This window comes from Bactrocera tryoni, chromosome 1 (assembly GCF_016617805.1).
Source record: "Bactrocera tryoni isolate S06 chromosome 1, CSIRO_BtryS06_freeze2, whole genome shotgun sequence".
Lineage (NCBI taxonomy): Eukaryota > Metazoa > Arthropoda > Insecta > Diptera > Tephritidae > Bactrocera > Bactrocera tryoni.
The window spans coordinates 88,957,339-88,985,321 of NC_052499.1; the positions used below are offsets into that span (position 1 = coordinate 88,957,339).

The following is a 27,983-nucleotide window of genomic DNA, read 5'->3' on the forward strand; positions in this document are numbered from 1 at the left end:
TCGTATATCTCGTACAGCTCATCGTTCCATCGAATGCGATATTCGCCGTGGCCAATGCGCAAAGGATCATAAATCTTTCGCAGAATTTTTCTCTCGAAAACTCGTAACGTCGACTCATCGGTTGTTGTCATCGCCCAAGACTCTGCACCAGCAATTGCCCACTCAGTCCGAAGTAGCACCTGTTGGCAAGAGCAGTCCTGCGTTGGATTTCCAGGCTGACATTGTTGGTGGTGTTAATGCTGGTTCCCAAATAGACGAAATTATCTACAACTTCAAAGTTATGACTGTCAACAGTGACGTGAGAGCCAAGTCGCGAGTGCGACGACTGTTTGTTTGATGACAGGAGATATTTCGTTTTGCCCTCGTTCACTGCCAGACCCATTTTCTGTGCTTCCTTGTCCAGCCTGGAGAAAGCAGAACTAACGGCGCGGGTGTTGAGGCCGATGATATCAATATCGTCGGCATACGCCAGCAGCTGTACACTCTTATAGAAGATGGTACCTTCTCTATTTAGTTCTGCAGCTAGCCTAGCATATGTATGGTACGAAAAATCGGAACTTTAGTCGCTGGGAAGTTTTTCTACCAAACTTAAGTCATTCTTAATAAATTCGTTGTATTTTATTCGCAATGCCAGATATTGGTGTTATCAGTACATATATATGAAAAATTATTAAATGTCCTCGATAACACTCACAGAAAGGCTTAATATGTAAATAACTCTCTGTTGCTCTCCTCGAAGATGTATTTTTCTGAATTTGACCTGCTGCAGACATTCAGTTGAGGCCGATTCGTCGGGCAAAAGGCGAAAAGTAAAAGAATGTCAGAGGAATTTCTTTCAATTATCGTTAATGAACTTAAACGATTTATTGACTCGCGCCAGACAATTACTGCAATACTGAAGCGCGCGCTTGCGGTACGACGCGTTTATCCTGTTATTTTATACAATTTATTATTTTCACTTAACGCTTGCTTTTGGGCCATTGCCTGCTGCTCGAAATGTCAACGGCGCAATGAATTCTTAATGACGACATGGATTTGCACTCTCCAAGTACCCTTACTGCAAGGACTCTCCGCCAGCACAGGCAAACCGTATTTCCATGCCCACATGCAGCCCGTTATGAACTCCTTCTGAGGATGTGAAGATCTTTGGGATGCTCTAGACACTTGGTACTGTGGATACATTATGAAACCTCGTTTTATGGCAAACATGTGGAGGATTCCTACAATTTGTGCAGAGCGAATGTATGCATTTATGTATTGAGGGATGTATTTCTAAGTATATATGAAAAATCAAATAAAGGAGTTTCACTGCAGTACATAAATTCCATAAGCGTTTCTGTGAGCACTCTTGGCAGCGCTTATCTTCATCTCACTATGCTACAAATGCAGCATTTCTGTAGCGTCCCGCCATTTAAACACTTTACGATACCTTTCGTTTTTAACTGCAAACGTAATCTGCATATTGAGGGTTGTATACCCTTATTTTCAATCCAAAAGCCCATAAACTGCAGCTACTTCGGCACAGAAATACAATAAAATAAGAGCTTCATATAATAAGAGCTTCATATCATCAACCATCTCCTGATTAAGTTCTCATTCAATCGAGCCTCAGTCCATTTAGAGTCGCTTACTCAAATACAGCCTTTGTAAGAATTAGCACAAATGTTGTTGAAGTACTTAAAATTTGATTACAAACTTAGTTACATTATGACATTAATTAAACCCGATTGTCTAACTGAAAATAATATTGTATATGCAATATATTGATCATAGGTTAGTGTATGGACCGGTATCACCTATTTTTGGTACACAAAAAACATTGTGGTTCTAGGGCTAAATAACATTATATTCAAGAAAATCGATAATATCACTAACATATTATTATATTAAGAAATCTTCTCAGTGTGAAGTTTTCGATAAATCGATTTTTTTGTTACATTATCGAATACTATCCGATAATGTACATAATAATAAACATGCTCTCAAATTTTGAAATCGAAATTCAAATAATTACGGTTGCTACAGTGTTTCTTGTAGAAAGAGAACAGAGTGGAGAACATAGCGAATCCAATCTTTAAACGCATTTTTCTCACAATGGTGTTTTTCAAACCGATTTCCATTCTCAAAGAAAGAGTTTTGAAGATATCTAGTTCCAATTTAGAGAGAACATTTTTAACGCCATTCGTTATCGCGCAATTACTTTTATTTCGGACTGATTAGTTAATTTCGAAATTAAAAAAAAGCGCGAAAATCAGTGATTTTTCAAAGGGTCACACCTTAAGAAAATAATTATATTAATATATGGGACTAGAAAAGGTATGACACGATCTTAATCCGATGGCTATGGAGAGTTGCAATTAAGCATTCTATTATAAGAACAACCATAAGCTTATGGATTTCAAAATAGCGCTCTACTGGAAATGGGTGTAATTGTTGTCCAACATCCCTCAAGATTAAATTTGGTTATCGCCGATTTAACAGTTTCTGAGTTATAAAATTTGACCACGCACATTCTCCCACTTGGAAGATCTCATTATCATTAAATTTAACGCCACGCCTACTTCGGAAACTTCACTCCTCAGATTTCTTGTAATTATAATTGTCTCGCGTAAAAGCTTTTTGGTGTTGCAACTTTCCGACGCAATCAATTAAAGTAATTGTAAAATAATGTACAACTATTCCGTGGAGATGATTTCGCAACTTGCTTCATTTACTAATTTATTAATCAGGGTAGATTACATCGCTTTTTCCTGAACACACATTGCTCGATTAATTAACACAGATGGACAGGAGCACTCTTTTGATTTCAGCTAAGTACAATCACAAATACAAAACCATGGGTAAATAGCACAGTAGACCTTGGAATTACAATACAAGCAACAGTCAACGTGCGCCTGGGTATACGAAAACCCAAAAGCACATCAACTCGTAGTACTACAAAGGAGAAAAATCGCATATTTTCTGCTCTGATTTTGGAGCGATCGCTTCAATAGCGATAATTATGAGCATGCTGGCTATAATTACAAACGTTTTGTAGACCATTCCATCAGAACTTGTTTGAAAATACGAACATTGATAATCTTTCATCAGAGTTTAATGTTCTGAGACCGTTAATTTGGCACGGAGTTAATGACCATTTCTCTAGCAATTCTGTTTGGACCCATACTATGTTTCAGATGACTTGTCCATAAATACATATGTACTTATTACAAATTGAATGTAGACTTCTGACAGTTACTTCCAGTTCTACGCAGTATGAAGTTGTTTCCGTTACTCTTGATTACTTGTGTACGTCGGTCTCCTTATAATTAATCCAGCCTTAGCTGATTCCTATATCGGCCAACAAAGGTATTCTTCTAATATAAATATAATAAAATTGGGCAGTAAATGTGACCAGCTGCGTGTTTCTAAGTGTTATTCGAATTTTCACCATTTACAGACAGATGGTTTCGACCTTACTCTACATAAGATGGTCGACATAAACCAGTTCCTAATACGAAAGTGAATTTCTCTTTTAAGCTGCTCATGAATATTATATGAGTCCGTCTACGTTCCCCTACCTTCATAATTCCCCTTGAAATCATAATTTTCGTATTCTGCCACAGTTAAGCTTCAATAGGAACAAGGCCCCACACGGCGTATGAGTGTCATATGTCACTAATTAGATTCCCCTGGGCATTTTGCCAGCACAAAAGCATAATGTCAGCAACCATGAACGCGGAGCAGCAACAATAAATATTACAAATTCTCGGTTGAATCTCATTAGGCTGGAGTATATATGCTGAATGTAAGTATATGCCAAAACATATGCACAAACAGATTTGGCTTAGAGGCATGAAAGCTAAGAGTGTAAGTGCTTGCATGAACTTGTGGTTGAGTCAAGTTAATTTACTCATACATTTGATTTATTACTGTTGCCGATAGAACATAATGGTGCAATGGCTGCGGGGAATTAGCTCATTTATGCGCACAAAGTCCTGCTACTGAGTGCCACATGCACACGCACGCATTCGAATGCCATTACTATTGGCTATTGCGGACACACTTAGTCTGGCTCTGATAACAAAAGATTCACGGTATCGCTATTTTGGCAGATTTTGTACTGTACTACACGTGGTTGCACGCTCGAAGATTTGAGTGATAACTAAATAATCTGACGGCACTTTAACTACTCTGGCTCCCGATTTGAAGAAGCGAAATTATTGAGTCAAACGCCCCAATGCGTAAATAGGTGAACTGGAGAAAGATAATAAGCTTTAGCATCATTAATTTCAAAAGTGAGTGGACCACTGAACAACTAATTGATGCTCGCGTCTAACACTGGGTTCATATTTGGTGGGCATTCTTGCCACCAAGAGCGAATATAGTTGTAAAATTAATCCCCGTTTGTGTGTATATACATACCTATGTATGTGAAATACAAACAAAAATAGTTTTGAAAGTTCATCTTCAATCACATTTTCCTCACCTATAGAAGTGCCAGTAAAATAAATTTTTAATAATGCTCGAGAGCTGTCGTTCTTAATATTCTGGGGCATACGTGAAAAATGATATGATCTGCTTGCAATTTCAAGGATTTATGCGTCAGAGTGTGCAGCTCCCAGCGGGATGTGGAGTGAAACCATCAAGTAATGCAGCTCCGTTCACGTTCGCACACTTACGTGCATTTGTTGCATGCACCACACCCAAGCCCTACCCACAACAACACCGGCAATGCATTCAGGATATATCGCGTATGCTCGGAAGCGATACCATATGAACGCATACACCCATTCACATATCCATACATACGTCTTGCAGCAGCTGCAATGGCTCTCCTGAAGCGATTGCCTTTGATTGCCAGTCGTGTGTGATACGTATCAGTGCACATTTGTGGTTTCCGCTTTCATTATGTGGCATATGGTCGTTGTTGCTTTTCCGACGTAGCCTTGTTTGCATCTGAACGTCAGCTACAATACCTTTAAAGATTCCAAGAATTGATTTCGATTTCATGGAAATGAACAATATCCAAAAGTAGACTTTAAAGAGTTAATGGCGAATAGGTTATTTTATAGGTTATTTTTAGTTACTAGAAATGATGTTATGTCAAGTAAAGTGTCTTCACATAAACCATTTTGGATCATGCGTATGTCTACTAACCCAGTTTCGAAGAAATATTGTCCCTAACCACTCATTTCAAGATTTTAACTAAAGTTGAAGAAAGCTTGCTGAATATAAGCCTCTTACAGCGATTAAGTATTGTACACATTTTCTTGAAGTGAATGGCCTTGACTTGCGCTGGAGGCTTTAAATTTTTTCCACATCATTTCAGCACATGTTCATCAGCCGACCTTGTTTCCTCTCTCACCGTATGGCAGGAAATTGTGTATGTGCAGCTATAATCTGGAGGCTTAACGCTTGATTAAATACGATTAACGATTTCCGTTGCCTGCCAAATGCATTGCTCGCAACTCTCAACGCTTGTAAAGCAAAACGTATTACCGCTCCCAGGCGCCTTAAAGCATGCTTAAATGCCTTTTGTAACATTGTGTTCATATGTTTCTTCTTCCCTTTAACGCTCAGTATAAATATTTACTCATGCAAATAACGCCAAAAGTGGCTTGCTCAATTTTTTTTCTCCTTGCTATGCCACCTTACAAAGCTTCATTCAAATATCAACGATTCCTTCACATATCGCTCCAACGTTGAGCTGAAATGCCATGGAAATTCCACAGAGGAGCTGACTTCGTTGCGAATTCTACACTTTCGTTACGCTTTTGTTAATTTGTGTATTAGCGCCGGAGATAAAAATGGATGTTCGGTGTTTCCGATTTCATGACTTTGCTCAGAAATTTAAAAATTCTGTGTATCCATCAATTTTGTTAAATTAGAGAGTTACAGTATCTTCGGCATTGGTAGGTTGAAGTTATTTATATAATACAGTTATGGAATTTATCCACATAGATCCGACTCTGGAATTCTGATTCGTGGAATAAAGTACTTGTGATCGGTAATATCATGGAACAATCTTCATTTCCTGAGTTATCTGATCATTTGTCTCGAAGCAGATGCTATACTTTTTTCATTCTTTACAAAAATCGTAAAAAGGTTATTCAATAAAGTTTGCACTTCGTCTTGATTATCTCAGGTAGAATCGATAACTCTATCATTTTCGGACCTCTTTGCAGGAACTGACCCACTTTCCCCTCGAATCACCTAAAGTCCCTGGCAAAAGTTGCAACTACTGATTCGGAACAACTTAACCAGTCAAACGAGCCGTTGGGAAGTTTTCTCATTACAAACTTTCTAAACAGTTGTCCCTTTGCTTCTTAAAAACAATTAAACTGCGACTTTTTCACACCAAATTCAGGTCTGTTTCCATTTCTCTTTTTGTTTTGCTTTCTATTCACACAAACAAAAAACCGGCAAGCTCTGTGAATGACAAGTAACACGAAAGAAAGAGAAGCAAATTAGGAAAAGATAAAAAAAGAAAAACTGCAAATAGCGAAGCAAAAGCCAGAGAGCAATTAGTGAAGTAACCGCAAAAAATGCTTCAACGGGACTTGCGCCAGCAAAACAACTGTTGAGGAAGCAAAACGAAATGGGCTTCTTCTAGCGCTGTGTTGTGTCTGCGGCGTTTGCAGTGCGAGCAAAAGTGCGAAAGTGGCCTTCTCGTGTGTTCAATCATGGAAGGGGTGTCATAAGTGTTGCTCCTGTTTTGTGTTGTGCTGCTGACCAGTTAATGCAGAAAATTGTTGATTGAGTTGGCAATGTGAGCATCGTCCAAGCAGCAACAACAACAGCAGTAGCATCACCTAAATGCTGGGTACCGGGAGCAAAGGCCAGGGCTGACAATGGTACTGTTGCGTGGGCCGAGGACTGCCGGCCAATACAGATTGTTGTGAAATGCATGAACACATGAGTGCGAGTGTGTGTGAGTGTTTGTGTGAGAGTGTGGACATGCAGCCAGCAAATTATGTTAGATATGGAAACTTTGCAGCATTAAACACTGGGAGCTGTTCTCTATGCAGCTATCACTTTGCACGCACACGAGCGTATGTATGTGTATGTGTGCACGTATGTGGAAATGTAATAATTCATAACAGTGTGATGAATGACTTTTGATTGCATTTCAGTTATGTCATTGCAGTTAGTTTTCTTCTCTACTTCCATGTAACCGGAACTCGCTCTAATCAAGCTCCCAATTACGCGCTGTAGCGCACACATGTACGCTTTGTGTCAATTGCATAATGTTAATGGCAGGAACGTGGTATTACTTTCGAGTTATTATTAGCCCTTAATTATTCGTAAAATATGCAATATTTTTAAGAGATGTGCATGTAAGGCAGAAATACAAAAGAAATACAGGATGGCCTATATCAAGAGTATATGTTGGTATTGTACATATATGCGACTACAAAACATTTCGTCTGGTTTCAAATGGCAGTACGAATTACGCAGCAACAAAAAAAACTAAACCACGAACAACGACATTCTCTAATCATATTTATGTACTGATGCTGAAGGGAATACTATTGCATCCGTATTTACGGGTTATACGGATGTTTCATTCACACATCATCGCATTAAACATTTATTTTGAATTTTCACAGCTTTCATCAAAATTCAATATTTTCATCTTTAGCATGGCTTTTACCACATTTTGCCAAGAGCGTATTGATTGTGCGAATGAAAATCTAGGTTTACGGTGTTCCTAACTGCCTCAGATGATTGCTCATGGTAGGTCGGAATGTGTGTGTGGATGTGCGAGTTCCGCTAGAGTGTTGCGTGAATACTAGTCCTTTTCGAACCGAATTTAAAAAATCTCTGCAATGATTTGTTAACGAAAAAACTTTTGCTTTCCTATGAATGAACTCACCTTCATAGATTTTATTTATGGGAAGCATTTGTATATATCTACGTCTTTATCTTTAGATTACTTAAGTTTTACTCTTTTCGACCTCTGCGAAGCTTTTTTAGGAATTTTTATTGATATTTTATTCAATTCAATTTTGGTGATTTCATTGTGATTTGCATCATCGGAGAATATTCAAAATTATTTTTAAGATTTTCATTAATAGTGATCAATATCGTAATAAGAAGGAATTCTTGTTTTCAGAGGGAGCGTAAAAGTCTTGCATAGTGATCTCAGGCGCCACTCCAGCCAGTCTATAAGACGTTTAAATAGCAGTACAAAAATTGAATTTCCGTCTGATTTTGTTCATAAAAGAATTTGTTCAGACTTTAGTACGAAATAATATACTAACGTCGCCGTAGAATGAAACTCCCATTCAATCCAATAAATTTCTAACAATAGAATAGAGAATCAATCCAATAAGTGTAGCAGAGGAACCTTAACGTTTGCAAGAATATTTTTGTCACTGAAATGAAATTTCATTCGAGGCATGTACACATTGTAACACCAGCACTTGTGGTTCCAGCAATGAACCAAGTGGCACGGAAGTGTCGCTCAGGCAATGAACACAAGTTCAAGAGTCCTTCGCACAAACCTCTTTCGAGTGTGTCTGATGCGGACGAGGGCGTGAAAGAAAACTGCACCATGGGGTTAAAGCTAAGGAGAAAGCGGTACATGGAAAACTGCAGGGTGGCGAACAAGAAAAAAGCGAAACTCTCTTGACGAATAGAAAGCAAATGCAGGAAGTGAGAACAAAGTGTAGAAAACAGAAATTCGCTTTTAATGCAGAGAGCAAGTGTGAATAAGGCACGAGTGCACTTTGACGCGCCTGCTTGAGCGTCGCCAGCAAGTTTCTTTGACGCTTCCCATCAAAACAGCTTGAGATTTCCTGTAAAAATACACTGCCAAAAAAAAAATATTTTACAATTGACTTGAATGCGTTAAATAATAATCGGAATGATAGTATAGATTTTACAGGACACTTTTTGGCCCACTGTATTAAATGCGGTTAACTAGCTATAAAACAGATAGTTTATCTAAACCCCTAAACAATTATTGACTGACGACCTCTAGGCAATATACAATGATGTAGACTTTGCTTGCATTTTTATTGATTGAACTTCATGTTTTGAGGCAGCTACATGTAACCTTTTCTATCATATCGGAATGGAAGCTAAAAATATAACATAATTTACTATTTTTTTTTTAACTCAAACATTTTACATTTGCTTTCGCATTTGCAGAGTTAAAATTTCCTATGTACCACAAGGGATCCTATTACTCTCATCCCGGCAGTACGTAAAACTGAAATGAAATTACACGCCGACAACTAGCTTTATGCCATATTTAATTGAGTTATTTTACGCTTCAGTCGCCTGACACAACCACACACACATACACACAGCCCAGCCAATACTTTTACTTGGCAGTAAAGCGCATCAAATGCACGCCAAACGAGAGATGAACTCGTGGCACACAGTGTGCTCGTATGAAGTGTGTGTGTGTGTGGGGGAGGGGGTAATTTAAAAGCCATTATTAAAGTTACTTGTTTGCACCAGAGGCAATTCAAAGTTGGCAAACTTGAACTTGTTTGTAACAAATGAGATCTTTGGAGCTGTTTCTGGCTGCGACTTTCAGCTGCACTTGCCTTATTCAACCATTTCACCTCAAATGAAAATTAAATTTAACTTTGACTTTAGAAACAGGTAAAGACATGGATGTCACTTAAATATTTCGCGAAATGGCTGCAAGTAGTTCAGGCATGTCACTACTTACTTTCGCATTAAACTAACTACTGAACAATCAGATAAAATTATTAAATCATGTGAAACCAAGTGTTTGGATTCCTCTTATAAAGAGGGCGCTAAAGAAACCAAATTAATTCTAAACTAATTTTAAGAGCGATGACTGAAAAAGGATACCAGCACTATAGCAGGGTCTGAACTGCGCTGTTATATGTAACGGAAAGTAAACACAAATATAAGACAAAATATATCACCCTGCAGCGGTGCAATAGTCGAAAACCACTTCAAAAGAAGACTAACCAAACCAGCTATTTTTGTCAAACCTTCTCTTAAGTACAATTATTTCTTTGCATCCTTTCAAGAGTGATAAATGGAGCTGGAATAATAGGTTATAGACATATCGGTCTTTGTAGCCATATTTTGGATAGCTTCGACAAAAACAAACAAAGAATGAAAGTTTAAAACTTCATAACATTGCTAAATTACTTCAAAACTCACAAAGAGGAATGCAGAATTAAACTGAGATGCTTAAGCAAATTGTAAGGGCAAAGGGAACTCATTTGAAATTCAAAACTAACTAAAATCATTTGGTTTCACTTAAAGTGATCAGAGAGCGGCGAGGGACACTGCTGAGGAGATGGAAGAGCAGTTCGATGCAGTTGGGTTGCCGCATACCCACATACACACTCCCACACACATACGCACTCATAAAGATGTATGCAAATACCCGTAGCACCCGCACAAATTCTCTCGAGCACATGCTATTCAGCGCCAACAGCAACAATAAATTAAATGTGGTAGGCAAGCGCACACAGTAGCCGTGCTTTGGCGGCGGCTAAGATGAAATGACTCGATTTCATGGCAAGTCGCAAATATGTTGAGCACATCGGCGCGACGTCCAACTCTGACAGGCGTCCTTCCACAAAACAAACAACATACATACATATATACATAGATGTGGGCGACTCCATATGTGCTTCGTGAGGAATTGCTGCCATAACGCCGACGCATGGCTGTGCGCATTTTTATTATATAATCATACTTAATTTTATAACAACAACTGAATTTATGTGTCAGCTTTCAATTTTGCGCTGATTTCATTTCGCTGCACTTTAATCGGAGTGCGTATTTATTGCATAATTTAAAAAGTGCAAATGCCCAGCTGTTATTTTCCAAATGCATTGCGAATTTATTGCTAAACTGACACAGGAAAATGCAAATCAAAGGCACCGCCACAATCGCCTAAGCACAGATGTGCCGAAGCATTCGCGAAATACATAGAACACAGATGCCTATGCGGGAAATTGATTCAATTCGCTTAAGACTCAGTCTCCACGTAGTATTGGATTAACCCTTCTAGTGCCCGTTCTACAAGAAAAATTTAGAACTTTTATTTGCCGATTCTGTGACTTCAAATTTTGTTTCGTTAAAAAGAAAACGGAAATTCAAGTACAACTATGTTTCAATGGAAATTTTATGAAGGTCTTGTCTTGACTTTGATAGGCCAATTTGTATTGCATTTATATGCTGTTGTGATCCGATAACGAAAAACTGAGGAAATAGTTCGAGTATATATAGTATACTTTATACTGTAGTATAAAGGACATACGGACTGAGCTTGTCCTGATGGTCATTTATATATACCTATACACTATAGGTCTTCCCTATATGAGGATCTCCGACATTTTCTTTCGGGTATTACAAAACTCATGGCAAATTCAGTGTGAAACTCGGTAAATCGCCGACAGAGACGTTTGATATGATCAAGCCGGCAACCCAACGCTTCCGCAGCCACCCCACAGCCCAGATGTAGGCCCCCGAACATTTGCTTTGTTTCCTTACCTGAAAAGGCCGATGAGAGGCAAGCATTTTGAGGGGATCCAAGCAGTATGCACCTCGGCTCTTAAGGCTATTACGGAAAATGCCTTCCATGACGCCTTCAATGCTTGGAAATCGCGCTAACTCTGTCATATTACTTTCCGGACAACCCCTGTATAAGAATTTTGAAACACTCAGTTGTTTTTATGCCTTATAAATTAGTCAGTATGTGAGGTATCTTTTTGAAAGTCAGCGAGCATCTTTCTCTGGCTATATTATTCGTATTTTCAGTCATATTTGTTTCAGTTAGAAATAAGTGAAACAATTCAATTCAAGCCTCAAAATCATATCGTATAACACTTTTTTTTAATATAATACATAGAATAATAGTGTTATTTTTCTTTATACTCTTGCATTCCGAAAATTGTAGTTGTGTACTAATACTTATTACTTTAGTTGGGTCAGTATGTGCACTTGGATAGTCGGCGGTCTAAAGAGTACTTAGTTCCTTGAGCTACTTTCTCTAAACTGAGTCATTTATGCCATCTAATATAATTATATTTTCATTTAATTTGTTATTGGTTTTTTTCACAACATGTTGCACATATCGTTACTGTTTTGTAATTGCACACTTTCTGAATATACGTCGAGACTCAAAATATAATCCTCAGCACTCGCGGCACAAGAACTAAACAATTTAATGCTCAAACAAATGTTCTGCATATACTGCAGCCAATTAAAGTGGCGACGTCCGCTCGAACTATAAAAGATCATAAATTCTAATGACCCATACAATGTGGGGATCAGAGTACAATAGGGCCAGCCAAGTGCGAGCAGCGAGCAGCGAGTACCTCAGTGAGCACGCATGCAAGCAAGTATCGAAGAATTCCGAATCGGTCACAAAAAGCATTAAAATTTTAGAAGCAGTCATGGAAGCTCGAAATTCCACATCTGCTACTGCTCGATTGTGTGTGTGTATGTGTATTGGTGGCTTTATGTAAAGGAAATTTCTGATTTTTATCGCTTGAATTGAGACTTTCAGCCAAAAATGTTCAACAGTTGTCACAATCTAACGTTCACCTACAAGTCTACACACGAGTGTGCTTCATAACACGCTGATGTTAATTAGCTGGCAAAACACTCGTTTTTACTACACATGCGTTTGTTGGTGCGGCACTGTGTGAGTTTCTCAGGCATTCGCTGCAGTGGGAACAAACTAAGATAATTTGATGGCAGCTAATTACGTTCTCCAAAACATTTCTATTTTGGCACCCAATTGTCCAAAATGTGGTAAGAGCTCTTTAAATTCATACATACATTCGTAAGTACATATTTACTCGTTTGTTCCTTTGAGAATGAGGAAATTAACGCATTCGTGCAAAGTACTTTTAAGTTAATTTGTGGTTAGTTATCTGTTTGTTGTCAGCGACTTTCTTGTACTGAAAATATGTATCTGCAATTTGTTAGAAAAATGGAGGTCAGTTTAATTATTTGCTTATTTCAAGATTAATATGCAAATTATTGGGAACAAAATTTCTGACCACACAACAATATATGAAATAATTAAAAAGGTATATTAGGCATATCTGACGACGGAAGTATTTGTTAAGAAACGGTGAGCTTTATTATCCAAAGAAGAGAGGAATTATCTTCTATCACGACAGCGCAAGGTTACACACATCAATAGTGTGTCGCCACATGCTCCGGAAGTTTGCTTATAAGGTTTTTATGGATCTACCTTATAGTTGGGATTTGACAACAGATTATTACTTCCTTTTCCTGTCTTTGGCGAATGATTTTGCTGGTGGAAAGTTCACCTCAAGAAAAGCAGTATAATCAGATGGAAGAACAATAGTTGGTTCCAGTGTTTTACCAAAGAGATGAAAATGGCATTATAAAATTTTCTTCAAAATGGCAGTAAGTTATTGGTCAAAACGGTGACCATAACATACATAAATGCTAAACTGTGCTAAATACATTTAAGACCTTAAAAAATAATGAAATGACAAGTAATAACATCAAAACGTATTGGAGTGAAATTTTGTCGAAGCTTTCAATTATTTCTCCGTGTATTTGGAACAAATTAGCAAATTTCACCGCAAATATTTAACTCGTTGGATTTATTTATTTAACAAATCATCAGACAAATATCATTTAATGCAGTAAATGAGCTGACAATTTTCTTTTTGCAATTGTCTAACTAGTATTTTGTGATTTGCAGAGAAAATCAAAATATTTCACAAATTTATAACGTTTTGGGAAAACTATCAAATACGCCCAGAGAAAGCCTGTAATTTTTCAACTTCTGCACAACAAAATTCGCAGGGTCAGACCTCCCCTGCCACGTCGAAAACAGTATTGCGTAGGTCAAAATTATGTAAGATTGTAGTCAATTTAGCCGTGAATTATATTCATTACTTTATTCAATTGAAATACAATAAAGAAACAGCTACATTAACTTAAAATTACTAACATTCGCTTACTTACTATAACTTCATAGGATAAAGAGCAAAATAGTTAATGAAATTTTCATTAATCCCATTCTTAGTACTTTCTAGACAAAAATGTTTTTGCAATTTTTATAAAAAAAATAGACTGGAATTACACTATGAACCAAACGGTATAAAAATCATATGGCGCTCCAATTGCTGGAGGCTCTTCGATCGTTCCATTAATCATGCATTGACATTAAGTGACAAAGTTACAGAAGTCCCAGGCAGTCCGAAATAATTAACCGCTCCGAAAATTGAGCAGTTAAGCAAACGTTAAGCGTCGTGAAATGTACAATCGAACTGCAACTCCTCTCAACCGGGAAAATATTTAGTCATGCCAATTTGTCGAGTTGTACGAACATTTAAGTATGGGTTTGGGACTACTTATGTGACCAATTGCCAAGCAGTAAAGTCGGATGAGCACGCGAACAACTGCAGCGGATGGAAGAGTAAATGAGCAGCTTTTGAAAGCTCGTCGGCTGGCCAAGCACCCGATAAAGCTGGTTATGGACTGACATAACTACCCCATATATGTTGTTGCTGTTGTTGGTGGTGCGACTGCTGCTGGTCGCGTTGTGCTTGGTGATGTGGCGAGGACTGCTGCTGCTGCGATAGGTGATGTGGTCCATACTGCTGGTGATGATAACCATGGGAGACTGACAACGCCGACGCGTTCATGTCAATGCCACTCACATAAAAGCAATTACCGGAGCTCCCTACATTGCTGCCACCCATGCCGCCGTTGTTGTTGTTGCAACTCTCATTGGCGTTGCTGGCGCTGTTCGCGCCGTATTCACTGGAAATGCCATTCGTTGCTGCTGGTGATGTCGATGATGATGTTGTTGTGCTTGATATCCGATGTATCGATTGCAGCTCTAAAACATCGTTTTGTTGTTGCTGTGGATGTGATTTGTGGAGCAATTGAAATGAAGCAGAGGATTTCACAGAATTATTGGCTTCGCCCCCATCTCCAACGGCGCTATTCGTTTTACCGCCGATGGACCTTATGCATGAGCTGCCCCTTGGGCTTGTTGTTGCTACCGACGGCGCTTTGGTTATTGTTGTACACACCGCGCCAGCTCCGGACGAGACTGAGGTACTAGAAGGGCATGTCGTTGACACTGCGGACACCGACCGTGGCGGCAATTGTGAAGCTTCGGCCTGGGTCAGAGGCACCATCACTTGATCCATGAGATATTGGTCAATTTCCTTTGGATCAATGTCGCTATTGCTCATCGAAGTCGGCGCTAAATAGCTATGCACCGCTGAGAACTTGCCCATTGAACATGCCGAGGGCGATTTGTTAGAGCAGTTGCTGTTACTGCCTGCACCCACCACCCCCGATGCAGATGATGCGGACTCCAAGTAATTCAAGACTCCAATGGAATGTGGCGAATTGCAGGCATCTGTATTTGAAACGTAATTGTAGGCAAGGTACTGGCCGGTGGCATAATTATTATAGCTTTCGCTCGCAGTTGTATCTGGATTAAAAATGCGTCCCCCGCTTAAACCGCCCGCTGAATTGTAGTTTGATGAAGCTAACTCGTTAGCCGTCAATAGTTCATGGGTAGAACGGTGAAAATCCAGCAGCCCAGAATTATACTGGCTTTCATCTAAAGAAATGTACTCGCGGGTGCCATCCCCTAGCACACCATAACCGACGACAGCATCCGAGTCCACCACAGCAGCTGCACTGAGTGGTCGTAATAAGTTTTGTGCCTGTGATAGCTGTACCTGCGTGGGCGTACGTTTGTCGTTTAAAGTGGCGCTTAGCAGACTGCCGCTACTTAATGTATATGGTGTGGCAGGAGGTGTGAGCGGCTGTCCATCGACGGAAGTACTGGCGCCAGTCGATTGCAATGAACTCGCCGTTGAGCAGGGTGAATCCATTGGACGCGCATAATCATAATGCTGCGACTGTTGCCCGAAATCAAGTCCCGCCAATTCGGGTATGAGTCCACCGTTAGCAGCGTTCTGCAATGAAGCGGCACATGCGCTGTTCAACGAGCTAATGAAAGCCTCGCTATTCAGCATATCCGCGGCGCATGTGATAGCGCCATTACTGCTGGTATTCGAATTGCGAAAAGTCGCGTTCGTGCTGTAGCTGCTCAGCGCATCCATTTTACCGCTGTTATGGCACGGCTGTGACGTTGGCTTAATGATGCGCCCACTAATTCGATTTGCGGTTGCTGCGTTACCTCCGCCCATTACCTTCCGGATAGCGGCCGTCCCACTGCAGCTCTTTGACTGAAAGGCGCCAGTTGCACAATCCGTTTCTGTTTCACAGGACAGTTTTGCGGTAGAGTTTGTGGTTGTCGTCGCAGACAGCACATCGTCGCACTGCACCCCGCTGGCTGGGAGTGCGCGCGCTTTTTTGCGGCGCGGCTGATATTTGTAGTCGGGATGCTCCTGTTTGTGTGTGAGTCGCAGCTTCTCCGCGAATTCCATGAATGGTTTCTTGTCGGACTCCTTGAGGTTTCTGTTTGAAGAAAATGTCGAAGCGAATTTAAAAAGTGCACTATGTTAAATAAGCAAAGTAAAAAGCAACTTAAATTCTATAAGACTAGCAAAAAAAGGCATTCTAATAAAATTATGAATTTTTATGTTTCCAAAGAAGAGGCAGAAAGTAAGGAAAAAGAGACAAGTACAAAGACTCGCAACATTTCTCAAAATCGAATGTTAATTTTAGTTCAATAAAAAATAATAAAATAAAGAGAACACATTTTAATTGATCTTCGTAATTGAGTCGTGAAGTACGAGTGTTGCCCTCCAATGAGGCGTGTCGACGAATTGAAGCCCAGCTGCTCAACAAAAGACAAAGACAAATTACGAACAGGCCAAGCATGAGTATGTAATAATTTTTCATTTTTTTGGTTCGATGTTGATAAGCTAACTTTCCGTACATTGAGCTGAATCGAGCAAAACGCGGCTGACTGAATGTTCGTACTTATCACCAAAACGCTATCGATGAACCATGAAATTTTCAGTACAAACGTAATCTGCGCTTCGCTGAGAACTTTTATTGTCAAACAAAATTCCGCGAATTCGAAGCTTGACAGTCTCACGATTAAATATAAACTTGATTAGTGTAAGCATAGCACATAATATCTTTGAGTTGATTTATAATTTTATCTGTCACATTTCTTGTCTATTAAATTTTGTAATTCTAAGATTAGCCAGAGCTGAAATTCAATTCGACACACAAATCACCAGTATCACCTCCAAACTGGTCTTGAACCAGACCTACACATAACTCACTCCAAGGAAGCTTATTTACTAAGTTTACGAATTTGGCTCATTGCTCAAATAAAACAAGAAAAAACGTTAACTTCGGCTGCACCGAAGCTAATATACCCTTCACAGGTGCATTTCTTTTAGTAACTATGTGTTCAGTTTATATGGAAGCTATATGCTATAGTAAGCCGATCTGAACAATGTTTTCGGAGATTATATTATTACCTTAAGCAGTAATCCATGTCAAATTTCGTAAATATATCTTGTCCATACAAGAACTTGATTCCGATCGTTCAGTTTGTATGGCAGCTATATGCTATAGTGGTCCTATATCGGCAGTTCCGACAAATAAGCAGCTTCTTGAAGAGAAAATGACGTTTGCAAAATTTCAAAACGATATCTTAAAAGCTGAGGGACTAGTTCGTATATATACAGACGGACGGATGGACGGACAGACAGACAGACGGACATGGCTCAATCGACTCAACTGAACATACTGATCATTAAATATATATTTTATAGGGTCTCCGACGCATCCTTCGGGGTGTTACAAACTTCGTGACAAACTTAATATACCATGTTCAGGGTATAATAATTTTCGTGCTCTAGAATATTCGAAAGTGTATAGAATTTATTTAACAAGTACTTACTTCCACAATTTTCCGAGTGATTTACTCAACTCTGAGTTTTGTAAATGGGGGTACTGCTTGGACATTACCCGTCGTGCTGCCTGTGCCCAGACCATAAACGCATTCATTGGTCGCTTGATGTGATCCTTTTTGCGGTCCGAAGGGACTCTGAAACCGAAAAAATCATACAATATCAATATATCCTTGTAAGACTTATTTCAAAGTAGTGATCAAATATCCGATTACTCAAAGTGGTTTGGAAACGAAACACATTTTCCAGTATTTAAAAAACTAATATTCTATCGCATTTGTGTGCATTATAGAATACCGATCTGAATGGGGTGCAAAAATGGTTGTAAAAGACCGCTTTTATTATATTCATGGCATACAATTTTCTGCTTAATTCTCAGTACAGAGTGTTGATAGTTTTGTGTCGAATATCATGATAGAATAGTTTTTATTATATAAAACTCACTTGAAAAAAGTTTTAGGAACAATGAAAAAGTGTCACAGTTCAAAGTGAATTTATTAATACTCGAGAGGAAAAAGATTTTGCATGAAGAATCATCGTGGTTACATCATGGAAAATAGTGTGATCAGCCTAATTAGTCAGATCAGGGTAGATTCCAAAAACCATTACTATTGAAGGAAGCAGTGAGTCTTCTTGATTTCAGCATATTGAAATCCAGCACTTTATGTCTTGCCACACTGGCATTACCAACGCCGACAGCGTGAAGTACGAAAGTCACCATGAGAGAATTCGCTTGGTATCAAAACAAAATGCAGCACAAACGCCATGGCGGTATCAAAATATTGCGACTGCTTCTACGCACAATCTAACTCAAGTGGCAAAAGCAAGTCCCAGCCAGCTACGACACTAAAGTGGGGATAATACGTCACTGAAAAGAAGTTCTAAATGGTTTTGCAACTTGCAAAACGGCGTTAATTTTCTGAAGTGGACGAGATATAAAAATGCTTGTACAATTTTTGCCATATAAAATCGCATGCATCTTAGCTGATTCGAAGGCAATATTTATGCGTGAACCCGCCCTTTTTAATTTGGCGCGTTCACACTTCATTCATATCGCACAGGCGACGTTGGTCCCAGGCAGTGAGTTATCAAAGTGCAAATGTGCCTGCTACTCGATGCTTCATTTACACCGGACGCTGAACGTTGATGTTGATGTGGCATGCAACGCTGGCGGGAGTATACGAGCAAAGTGCCATTTTGTCATATTTTTCGTGTAATGAAATGAAGAAGATGCCAGCGCACTTCAAGCTATCATTTAATGAGTTTTGCAAATCTACATACTGCCAAAGCCAACACAAACAACACTAGCGACGTGGACAAAAAATACAAAACCCACAGGCAGCAACAAGTGCCACGGCGGAGAAATGCATCAGTTGAATGTGATTAGCGCGCTGCCAAGCGTGAAGTGCCCGGCCGCGTAAGCGCTGGAGAAGGGGAAGGATGCAGCAGCCAGTGAAAAAAGAAAATCTACGAGTAAACAAACGCAGACGCAGCCGCAACCGCATAGGCGAAATTTAACGGAAATGTGCACTGACACCAGACTAATGAGAAACCCATTCATTTGGACTGGATACCGGTCCACAACCCATCTTAATTAATATTTTAGGTGCTCACTTGCTTGGGAGATATATGTACCTGTAAGCCATAAATATGCCCTGTAAATGATGACAATGCTTCATTTCAGACCATTATTCGAAAACAATTAAAATTTTTAAAAGATCAACTTGGCACCTAAGTGCAACCTATTTATTGAAGCACAAAAGCTCTTACGACTTGAACACTACCAGAAAGAGATTACTGTGTAACCAGTATCTTTGAAAGTCAGTTCCACATTTTCTACTACGTTGCGAACGTGTTTGTTTGTGCGCCTGCAAATCTCAGTGTAAACAAGAGACATCACACGAAATCTGCACCGAAGTGGACTTGTGTCATCTGTCAGAGTCACAGACGTTTTGCAATACAATCTGTGTAGTATGCATGATACCAAAGCATAAAACATATGCAATGGGGTGATTTGAAATGGCGAGGGCAGCAGGAAGTATGTTTTTATGCATGTCGATACGTCTGTCAGTTAGGAAATGCACAAAATGGTCCAAAATGTGACCAGCGACGGAAGAATGCAGTTGCTTTTTAATTCATATCCCTCAGTTCGGTAATAATTCAATCCCATTTGGGCGTGAATGTGAGTATGTGAGAATGCTGTTTTGCCAATTTGTAAGTGACTACGTGATTTTTTATCTTTTAATAAGAGATTCAAAATGTAATTGCGCAGGCGCATTGTTTGGAGGCTCGATTTCGCCGGCATATTGTCTTATCGTAATTAGGTACGCATACTTAGAGAAAATAAAAGAACTTGAACTTTGTGTAATAAACTGAATATTATGTGAGATGAAATGCTTCTTCATTCGTCAGTAAGACAGGACTAAGCTCGAGTACAGCTGAGCATTAGAGTTCCAGTACAAATACCTAACGCATTTCAATTATTTTTAGAAGTCACAAGCAACCATTAAGGAAAGTTATCATACTAAGAGCAACATGTTTTGAGAGTTTTAAAAATGATTTAGCAATCGGAAGAAACTTGGAATTGAGGCAACCCAAGTGACACAGTCAGTCCAAATACTCTTACTTATATGTATGTATGTAAGTATGTATATGCATACTTGTACAAATATGGGTGAGTTAAAAATGAAAAATGAAATGAAATGAATACAATGCAAATACTACTTATAACAAATTCGTAAATAAATTTACATTTGAACGAAATAAGCGCAATTAGCACCTTTTGATGTGGCTGTTGTTTAAGTACTCTCACACGCACATGCATATAACGGATATGCATGTATATATGTATATACCCGCACACATGTCTATGGTTATTTAGCCGCGGCAAACAAATTAATTTTCGGTTAAATGTGCACCGTGCAGCCCATTTGTTGCAGCAATGTACAACAGAACCGAAACCGAAACCAGCAACAAAACTATACGAGCGAAAAAGTAAATATTTATTGAACAGATAATAAAACTACACTCACGCACACGAGCGCAGCGCTGCGCTGCTGCAGTGCTTGTTCACTCGGAGGAGGCGCGTCGCTGCCCGTGTGCACGTATGTATGTGCCTTAAGCACGTTGCAGCTACGTTTATGGAAGTGCGACTTCACTGCCGCAACGGCCGAGCAGTACCTGTCCGCCCGGCCGCCGCGTCGGCCGCTATGTGACAGTTCCCACGCACTGAATCCGAGTTGGCCACTCACGGCTGCACGCTCGGCCTAAAATATGCACACGCAATTTGTGTGCTGCTGCTGCTGTCACTGTTGTTATTGTTGTTTGTTTGTTTACACCAGTGTGCGAGTTAGTTGTTAGGTTTCGGCTTCGGCTTTGGTTTCTTTTTGAGCACTTTTCGCCTTCAATGCAGCGGAAGGTCGGAAGCTGTTTGTTGGTGGTTTCTTTTTGTTTTCCATTGTTTTCACTGGCTTTGTGAACTTGCTGCTTTGTTGACATTTTACGGTTGACACTTGTTTGCACTGTTTTTTGAGTGCCCAGCGCACTATGCATTTCGCTGCCTGCTGCAGGGCGCTTTGGCGCGAGATAAGCGATGACGATCTTAGCAAACAAATAATTTTTCATTCACCAGCAAAACACAAAAAAACGGTGTAACACACAACCATTCGCATGAAAAACCTGCCGCGAATTGATAAGCCATGAAGCAGCAGAGATGCGGCCGCAGTCCCACGTTACTTTGTGGCAAGGTAAAGTAGCTTAAACAAATTTCCGCTGCCATTCGCCTGAATTTTTGATTGCTTTGAAAAACATTGGATTTTTCGAGCTAAATACTTGCATACATATGCGTTAAATACATGCACATGAGACACTACGTATTTTTATGTGTAGATGAAGGAAATATTAGAAGATTCTAATGCTTAGGAGACAAATAACACAAATCTCAAAAGTACAATTTTCGGTCTTCATTTAGATTTGGCGAATCATACGTCTTGAGATAATGATTGTTATGCGGATTAGAGCGTTTGGAATTGTATTAAGTGTGTGTTATTTTGACCTTGGTTCGGCTAATTTTACTAATCATGCTACTAGTGTCAGCTCCATTGTAACCGGTTTCAGCTTAGTAGCTACGTAATTATTGTTCTTAAAACTTGTCCACACCATGTTCCCTAATATTATTTTTTATATTCAACTTCCGGCAGTAATCTCGGATACAAAAGTCGTAGGACCCACTCATCCTAAATCTCTTGATTATCAAAACGGAAAACAGCCCATGCGTACCGTCTAGGCACTATAAACTATACCAAAGCACAGTTTAAATCACATATATGTATATGTTTTTATACTAAAATATTTTTAAACATATAAACAATGTACTGTAGAAAAATATGAACTTTCCTTCGTCTGTAACTATGTATGTATGTGCTTTCATCTGATCTTATATGTGTATAAAAATGAAACGCTTTTTAGGTATTCCTTTAGTCCTACAGAAGGTCTTAATAGAGACATTTTATGCAGATTTGGCTGAAAATTGGGGAGGATGTAGCTTAGAACCAGTCCCGGGCAGGATAATTTTCAAAACTATTTTATTATTTTTTACTTCAAAAAGAAAAAAACAAATTAACATCTCATAGCTACTGCCAGGGTACAGTAATTTTTGTTTCCACACACATGAATATTGTTAGTGCTGATTTTGTTAGTGAACAAGGCGTTTATAATATACGTATCACAACAGAAAATCGCATTGGCAGATGCATTTCCAGGCATTGCGGCTACTTTTCTAGATGCTGGGCAAATGACGAACAGACATTCTTAGCAAAGCAAACAGAACATGCAACATAAAAATATAGCAGAATAACTACAGTGTTGAGAAAAAGTTCAATTATAATTTGAGATGAACTCACGACATCCTTGACAACAACGCAGTAAAGATATGATTACAATCTCTTAGGTCTAGTATTTAATAATGGTATGTACATATTTATAATATGTTCTGAAAGATGTGTGTGTGTGTCGTTATGATTATGTAGTATTATGTAAATGTCCACTGGTTTGTTCACTCTTAATAAATGAAATGTTGAGAGCACATAATGTGATATATGTAGATATGTAAGTAACTCACAAAAAAGAAATAAAATTATAGGATGTAAGTACAATGAGAAATTATAGAAAGCTCAATGAGCCTCATATCTGAAAAAGGACTATGGTTATCTGCAAGCGAGTTTATTAAATCACTTTCCACTCATTTACATTGCCTCTATCTTAGAATAACTCTAATGTCCGAAAATGTTTAGAAGATGAGTTTTTGTATCGAAGGAGGACAAAGCCATGAGTACCAATACTTGTTATAGAAAAAAACTAAAAATCAAAACAAGTTGAGTGACTTTACACTGTTTACCAATATTCGTAGAAATGTATATTTAAACTTCATGTTCATCCAAGGCCACTAGCTAATGCCTTACTACCATTCTGTAATCTTCTAACAAAAATATCTTCCAGCTAACCGTCTGCACATAGGCGAACTAATTCATCAGATTTTGAGATATTGATATTGATTTTACGCATATTCTTTTCTCCACCAGAAGCTGGTATTTTGTCAGATTTTTCAATACTGAACCACTTTAACATATAGGTGTCATACAAATTTATCTTACAATTGATAAGAGACGTACATGGAGAAACCAGGTGAAAATCAAGAATATGTAACATAATAAATAGCAGAATACTTGTAGCTACAGCATTGAGATAAAGTCCAATCATAATTTGAGATGAACGCATCTTAGGTTAAGATTTGCCCAGCTATACTGAAAATAAGAACAAACTATATATGTATGTAAGGCATTGGACCTTTGGTCGAGTGGAATCAAATCTGATGAAGCTCAGCTGCTTCAAAATTTTAAAGTTATTGAGTTGAAGTAACATTTTGTTTCATTGAAAGTGTTCATAGGTTTCCAGGATTTTCTATGTTATCTTTTCACATCCTGAACAGAGAATATTTAGTTTGCCAAAAGTCAATGACGCTATAAATTATATAAATGTAAATGATCAGATTGATTAACTGAGTTGTGCAAAAAATTGATTTATTTTGGTATGAGTTTAGCATTGACACTCTTCATACCCAAATCACTAACCAAAATGTGTTGATCTCAGTGAAGGAGAGAGGGGAAGAGACCAGGAACAATTCCGCCCGCGCCTGTAATTCGAAGGGATGCCCGGTGCTCTACAATAATTTTGCCATTGTTGTCATAACAATAGCCTCTCTAGTAAATATAATATGAACAAAAAATATAAAGATATGGCAAAATGAAACTAATCTTCGACGCCAGTCGTTTCTTCTTTGCGCTACAGGGCGCCAATTGGATATTCCAAGCGTAGCCAGGTCTTTCTCCACCTGGTCCTTCCAACGGAGTGGAGGTCTTCCTCTTCCTCTGCTTCCCCCGGCTGGTACGGCGTCGAATACTTTCAGAGCTGGAGTGTTTTCGTCCATTCGGACAACATAACCTAGCCAGCGTAGCCGCTGTCTTTTAATTCACTGAACTATGTCAATGTCGTCGTATATCTCATACAGCTCATCGTTCCATCGAATGCGATATTCGCCGTGGCCTACACGCAAAGGACCGTAAATCTTCCGCAGAATTTTTCTTTCGAAAACTCGCAACGTCAACTCATCAGTTATTGTCATCGTCCAAGCCTCTGCACCATATAGCAGGACGGGAATTATAGAGTTTGCTTTTTGTTCGTCGAGAGAGGACTTTACTTCTCAATTGCCTACTCAGTCCGAAGTAGCACCTGTTGGCAAGAGTTATCCTGCGTTGGATTTCCAGGCTGACATTGTTGGTGGTGTTTACACTGGTTCCCAAATATACGAAATTATCTACAACTTCAAAGTTATGACTGTCAACAGTGACGTGAGTGCCAAGTCGCGACTGCGACGACTCTTTGTTTGATGACAGGAGATACTTCGTCTTGCTCTCGTTCACTGCCAGACCCATTTGCTTTGCTTCCTTGTCCAGTCTGGAGAAAGCAGAACTAACGGCGCGTGTGTTGAGGCCGATGATATCAATATCAGCAGCAGGTTGAAGAAGTCACACGATAGGGAGTCGCCTTGTCTGAAAACTCGTTTGGTATCGAACGGCTCGGAGAGGTCCCTCCCGATCCTGACGGAGCTTTTGGTGTTGCTCAACGTCAGTTTACACAGCCGTATCAGTTTTGCGGGGATACCAATTTGAGACATAGCGGAAAAGGCAGCTTCTTTTCGTGCTGTGAAAAACAGCTTTGAAATGCTAATTTCACGGGTCTTTTCCAAGATTTGACGCATAGCGAATAGCTTGTCAGTTGTTGATTTTCCAGGTTTAAAGCCACACTGATAAGGTCCAATCAGTTTGTTGACGGTGGGCTTTAATCTTTCACACAATACGCTTTACCTTATACGCGATGTTAAGGAGGCTTATCCCAGGGTAGTTGGCGCAGATTGTGAGGTCTCCCTTTTTGTGGATGAATGAAACTAATATTTTCCAAAAATAAACAAAACATAATATCAATAAATTGATCTTTCAGGGGGCCCATATTCTATATCCTCCCTGCTCACGGTTTTCTCACTAAAATCGTTGAGTCGATTCATTAGAGATTTTGGGATCATCTGCTATCTCTCTAATGCACACAGAAAAATTTGTAAGCAGTGTTTCTCAAACTTTCTCGATATTCCCGTTGCTCAGTGGATAGACTACAAAACACATCGATCCAGATCAATTTGATTTGATCAGTAGGTATACGTAGACATAGTAGTTTGTCCTCATGTAGCATATTTCCACTAATGGCACACTTATTTCACACTACAAAGTGTCACAAGTTAAAGTGTTTAATTCAAAATCATATAAAGACATCAACAATAAATGACTCATTAGCAATATGCGATAGCATGTTTTCGGCGATGGTGTGCACCCGGTAGCTTAGATAAAGCTCTGCAATCTCATGGCACAAACATAAACATATTGCTTGGCATAAGTGCGATTTTGATATGATAAGTTGAGCAAACAATAGGGGGACAGTATCATTTTATTAAAAAATATTGGTTTTGCAAAAATTAGTACTTCACACCAATATTTCTAGTAGATATCAACACATATTTGCCACTTTCCACACCCGAGCGCAATTATATGCAAACTGATAATAACAGTTTGATGCATCTTTGGACCATGAGCACGCCCGTAATAACACTTTTAGCATTATGATTGCAGAGAAGAAACTTTTTCCAGAGAAATTTTGTATGCCAACACTTTTTTGAGCAACATTTATAACGCTTAGCCAGTCTAATAAATACAAATTTGCTAATAAGTAAAGTTCTTTAAAGTATTAAAAAGAACTCAGAAAATAAGAAACAGAAAGACGTTAATTTCGGCTGCAGCGAAGCTATAATATCCCCAATGTTTTACTAGTTTGTTCTAGCCACGTAGTTTAGTGCAAGCAAGCTTCAAGTCGAATCAAGTTTACTTAAAAACAGACCTTTCTATATCGATTGATATTGTGATCGATCAGTTTCTATGATAATGATCCGAACTAAACAATATAGTATACATACATATGTGGAGGCTCTAGCGTTGCCTTGGACTGCAACTTCTTGGAGAGAAACGCACGTCGGCAAAATTTCAGATCGATATTCCAATATTTACTAAACGTTGAATCGACTCAGTTCGTCACATTATATGTACATATGTATACTATATACTTTATAGAGAGTCCCACGTTTTCTTCAAGGTGTTAAAACCGTCGCAAACTTAATATAACCCTGTTCAGAGTATAAAAAGGGATATTTATTCAGAAATACAAAAACCATCATAAAAGAAATAAGCACCGTTGGCATATTTATATTTATTCGGAACTTGGTTTTGATAAGACTGACTAACAAGTTGAATATTAAAACAGTAAAAATACTCTTATCTCCCCAAGAGTTTTTGAAAATTTAAAATTTATTGTTAAGAATGTTGGGCGATTTTGATCGTCTCCGAAGGGATACGTACTCACGATGGCATTCGAAGGGCACTTGTGGTCGCTGTGAGGAGCCAAAAGAACTAGAGACTGAGTAGAATTTAAGCTCTTTTAGTTATTAGAGTTATTTTTAAGATTAGTAGCGGATGTGTACGTTCCTACGGACATTGTCTGCATTCACCATTTGATGCTTTTGAAGTTCTTCTTTACACAGTATTCGCACTATTAGCAATTTCAAGCAATAACGTTATATTGAAGGGGTCTTTAACTTAGAAATATATATGTATAGCACTCACTTGGCGGTTGCTTGAACCAAGTTCCAATCGTATCCCTCCAAGACCTTCATAACAGCTGTCGTAATGCGCTCATCCTCTTTGCGGCCATTGCCAACACCACCACGCTTCTGCTCCGCCTTAGCGGCATAGTTTGCCAACACAAGTGTTTCCACCGGCTTAGAGCGAGATTGTTTCGACTCGGGAGAACTAATGTCGGCATCCATTATGACAAACACCACCGAACACAAAGTCGTAACTCTTTATTGATTAAATAATTATTTCACAGAATAATTTAATTGTTTCATATTATTATTTTCTTTTCTGTTAATTTTTTTTTGCTCTTAGGCCCTTCTATTAGTATTTCTTTACTAAACGTTGAATTTGGTTAAACTCTACACACACGCATACGCCCTCCACCAACAACATGCGAAGAACAAGTGATCGTTAATATCCGTAAGCGATCACAATGTTGCGCGCATAGCTCGAACCACCGACGAAAACTGTCGCCAGCGATCGCTGATCTTCGAGGAGAAATCCCTCTGACTTAACCAACACCAACACACTCGCCGATACCTCAAGCACAGCAAACAAACAACTTCAGCCAGAAACAACAACGCCACATAGAGCTCCCAACAAGAGCGCGCCAACACCGGCAATCGTTCAGATAACGAATCGCATACTGCCCGCCTTCCTATGCGTACTCGTGCACACACAAGATCGCTTTAACGAGCATTTGCCGACCTAACGTTTCGCGTCAATTATACGACCGCATACCAATACACACATGCATATGTATGCACATATATTGCCGACAAGTCGCGTTTAAGTGGAGCCAGGTTTTTTCACTAATATCGTTGAGTTAGCCTGCGCCTGTGTGCGTGCA

At 39.1% G+C, this 27,983-nt stretch overlaps 1 protein-coding gene across 1 annotated transcript; it reads right to left on the reverse strand.

The window, feature by feature from the left end:
* Positions 1-13,912: 13,912 nt before the first annotated feature.
* LOC120766640 (mucin-21) lies at positions 13,913-27,569 on the reverse strand. The gene is made up of 3 exons (XM_040092259.1): positions 27,122-27,569; positions 17,834-17,980; positions 13,913-16,428 (listed from the first exon to the last, which is right to left on the reverse strand). Exons 1-3 carry the CDS (start codon positions 27,322-27,324, stop codon positions 14,454-14,456), a joined length of 2,325 nt encoding a protein of 774 aa, XP_039948193.1. The 5' UTR covers positions 27,325-27,569; the 3' UTR covers positions 13,913-14,453.
* Positions 27,570-27,983: the final 414 nt, after the last annotated feature.

Coding starts and splice junctions, on each gene's coding strand:
- LOC120766640 (XM_040092259.1), bottom strand. CDS start 27,324: ATGGATGCCGACATTAGTTCTCCCGAGTCGAAACAATCTCGCTCTAAG. Junction 17,981..27,121: donor TTGGTTCAAGCAACCGCCAA/GTGAGTGCTATA, acceptor TTTCGGTTTCAG/AGTCCCTTCGGACCGCAAAA. Junction 16,429..17,833: donor TCACTCGGAAAATTGTGGAA/GTAAGTACTTGT, acceptor TTCTTCAAACAG/AAACCTCAAGGAGTCCGACA.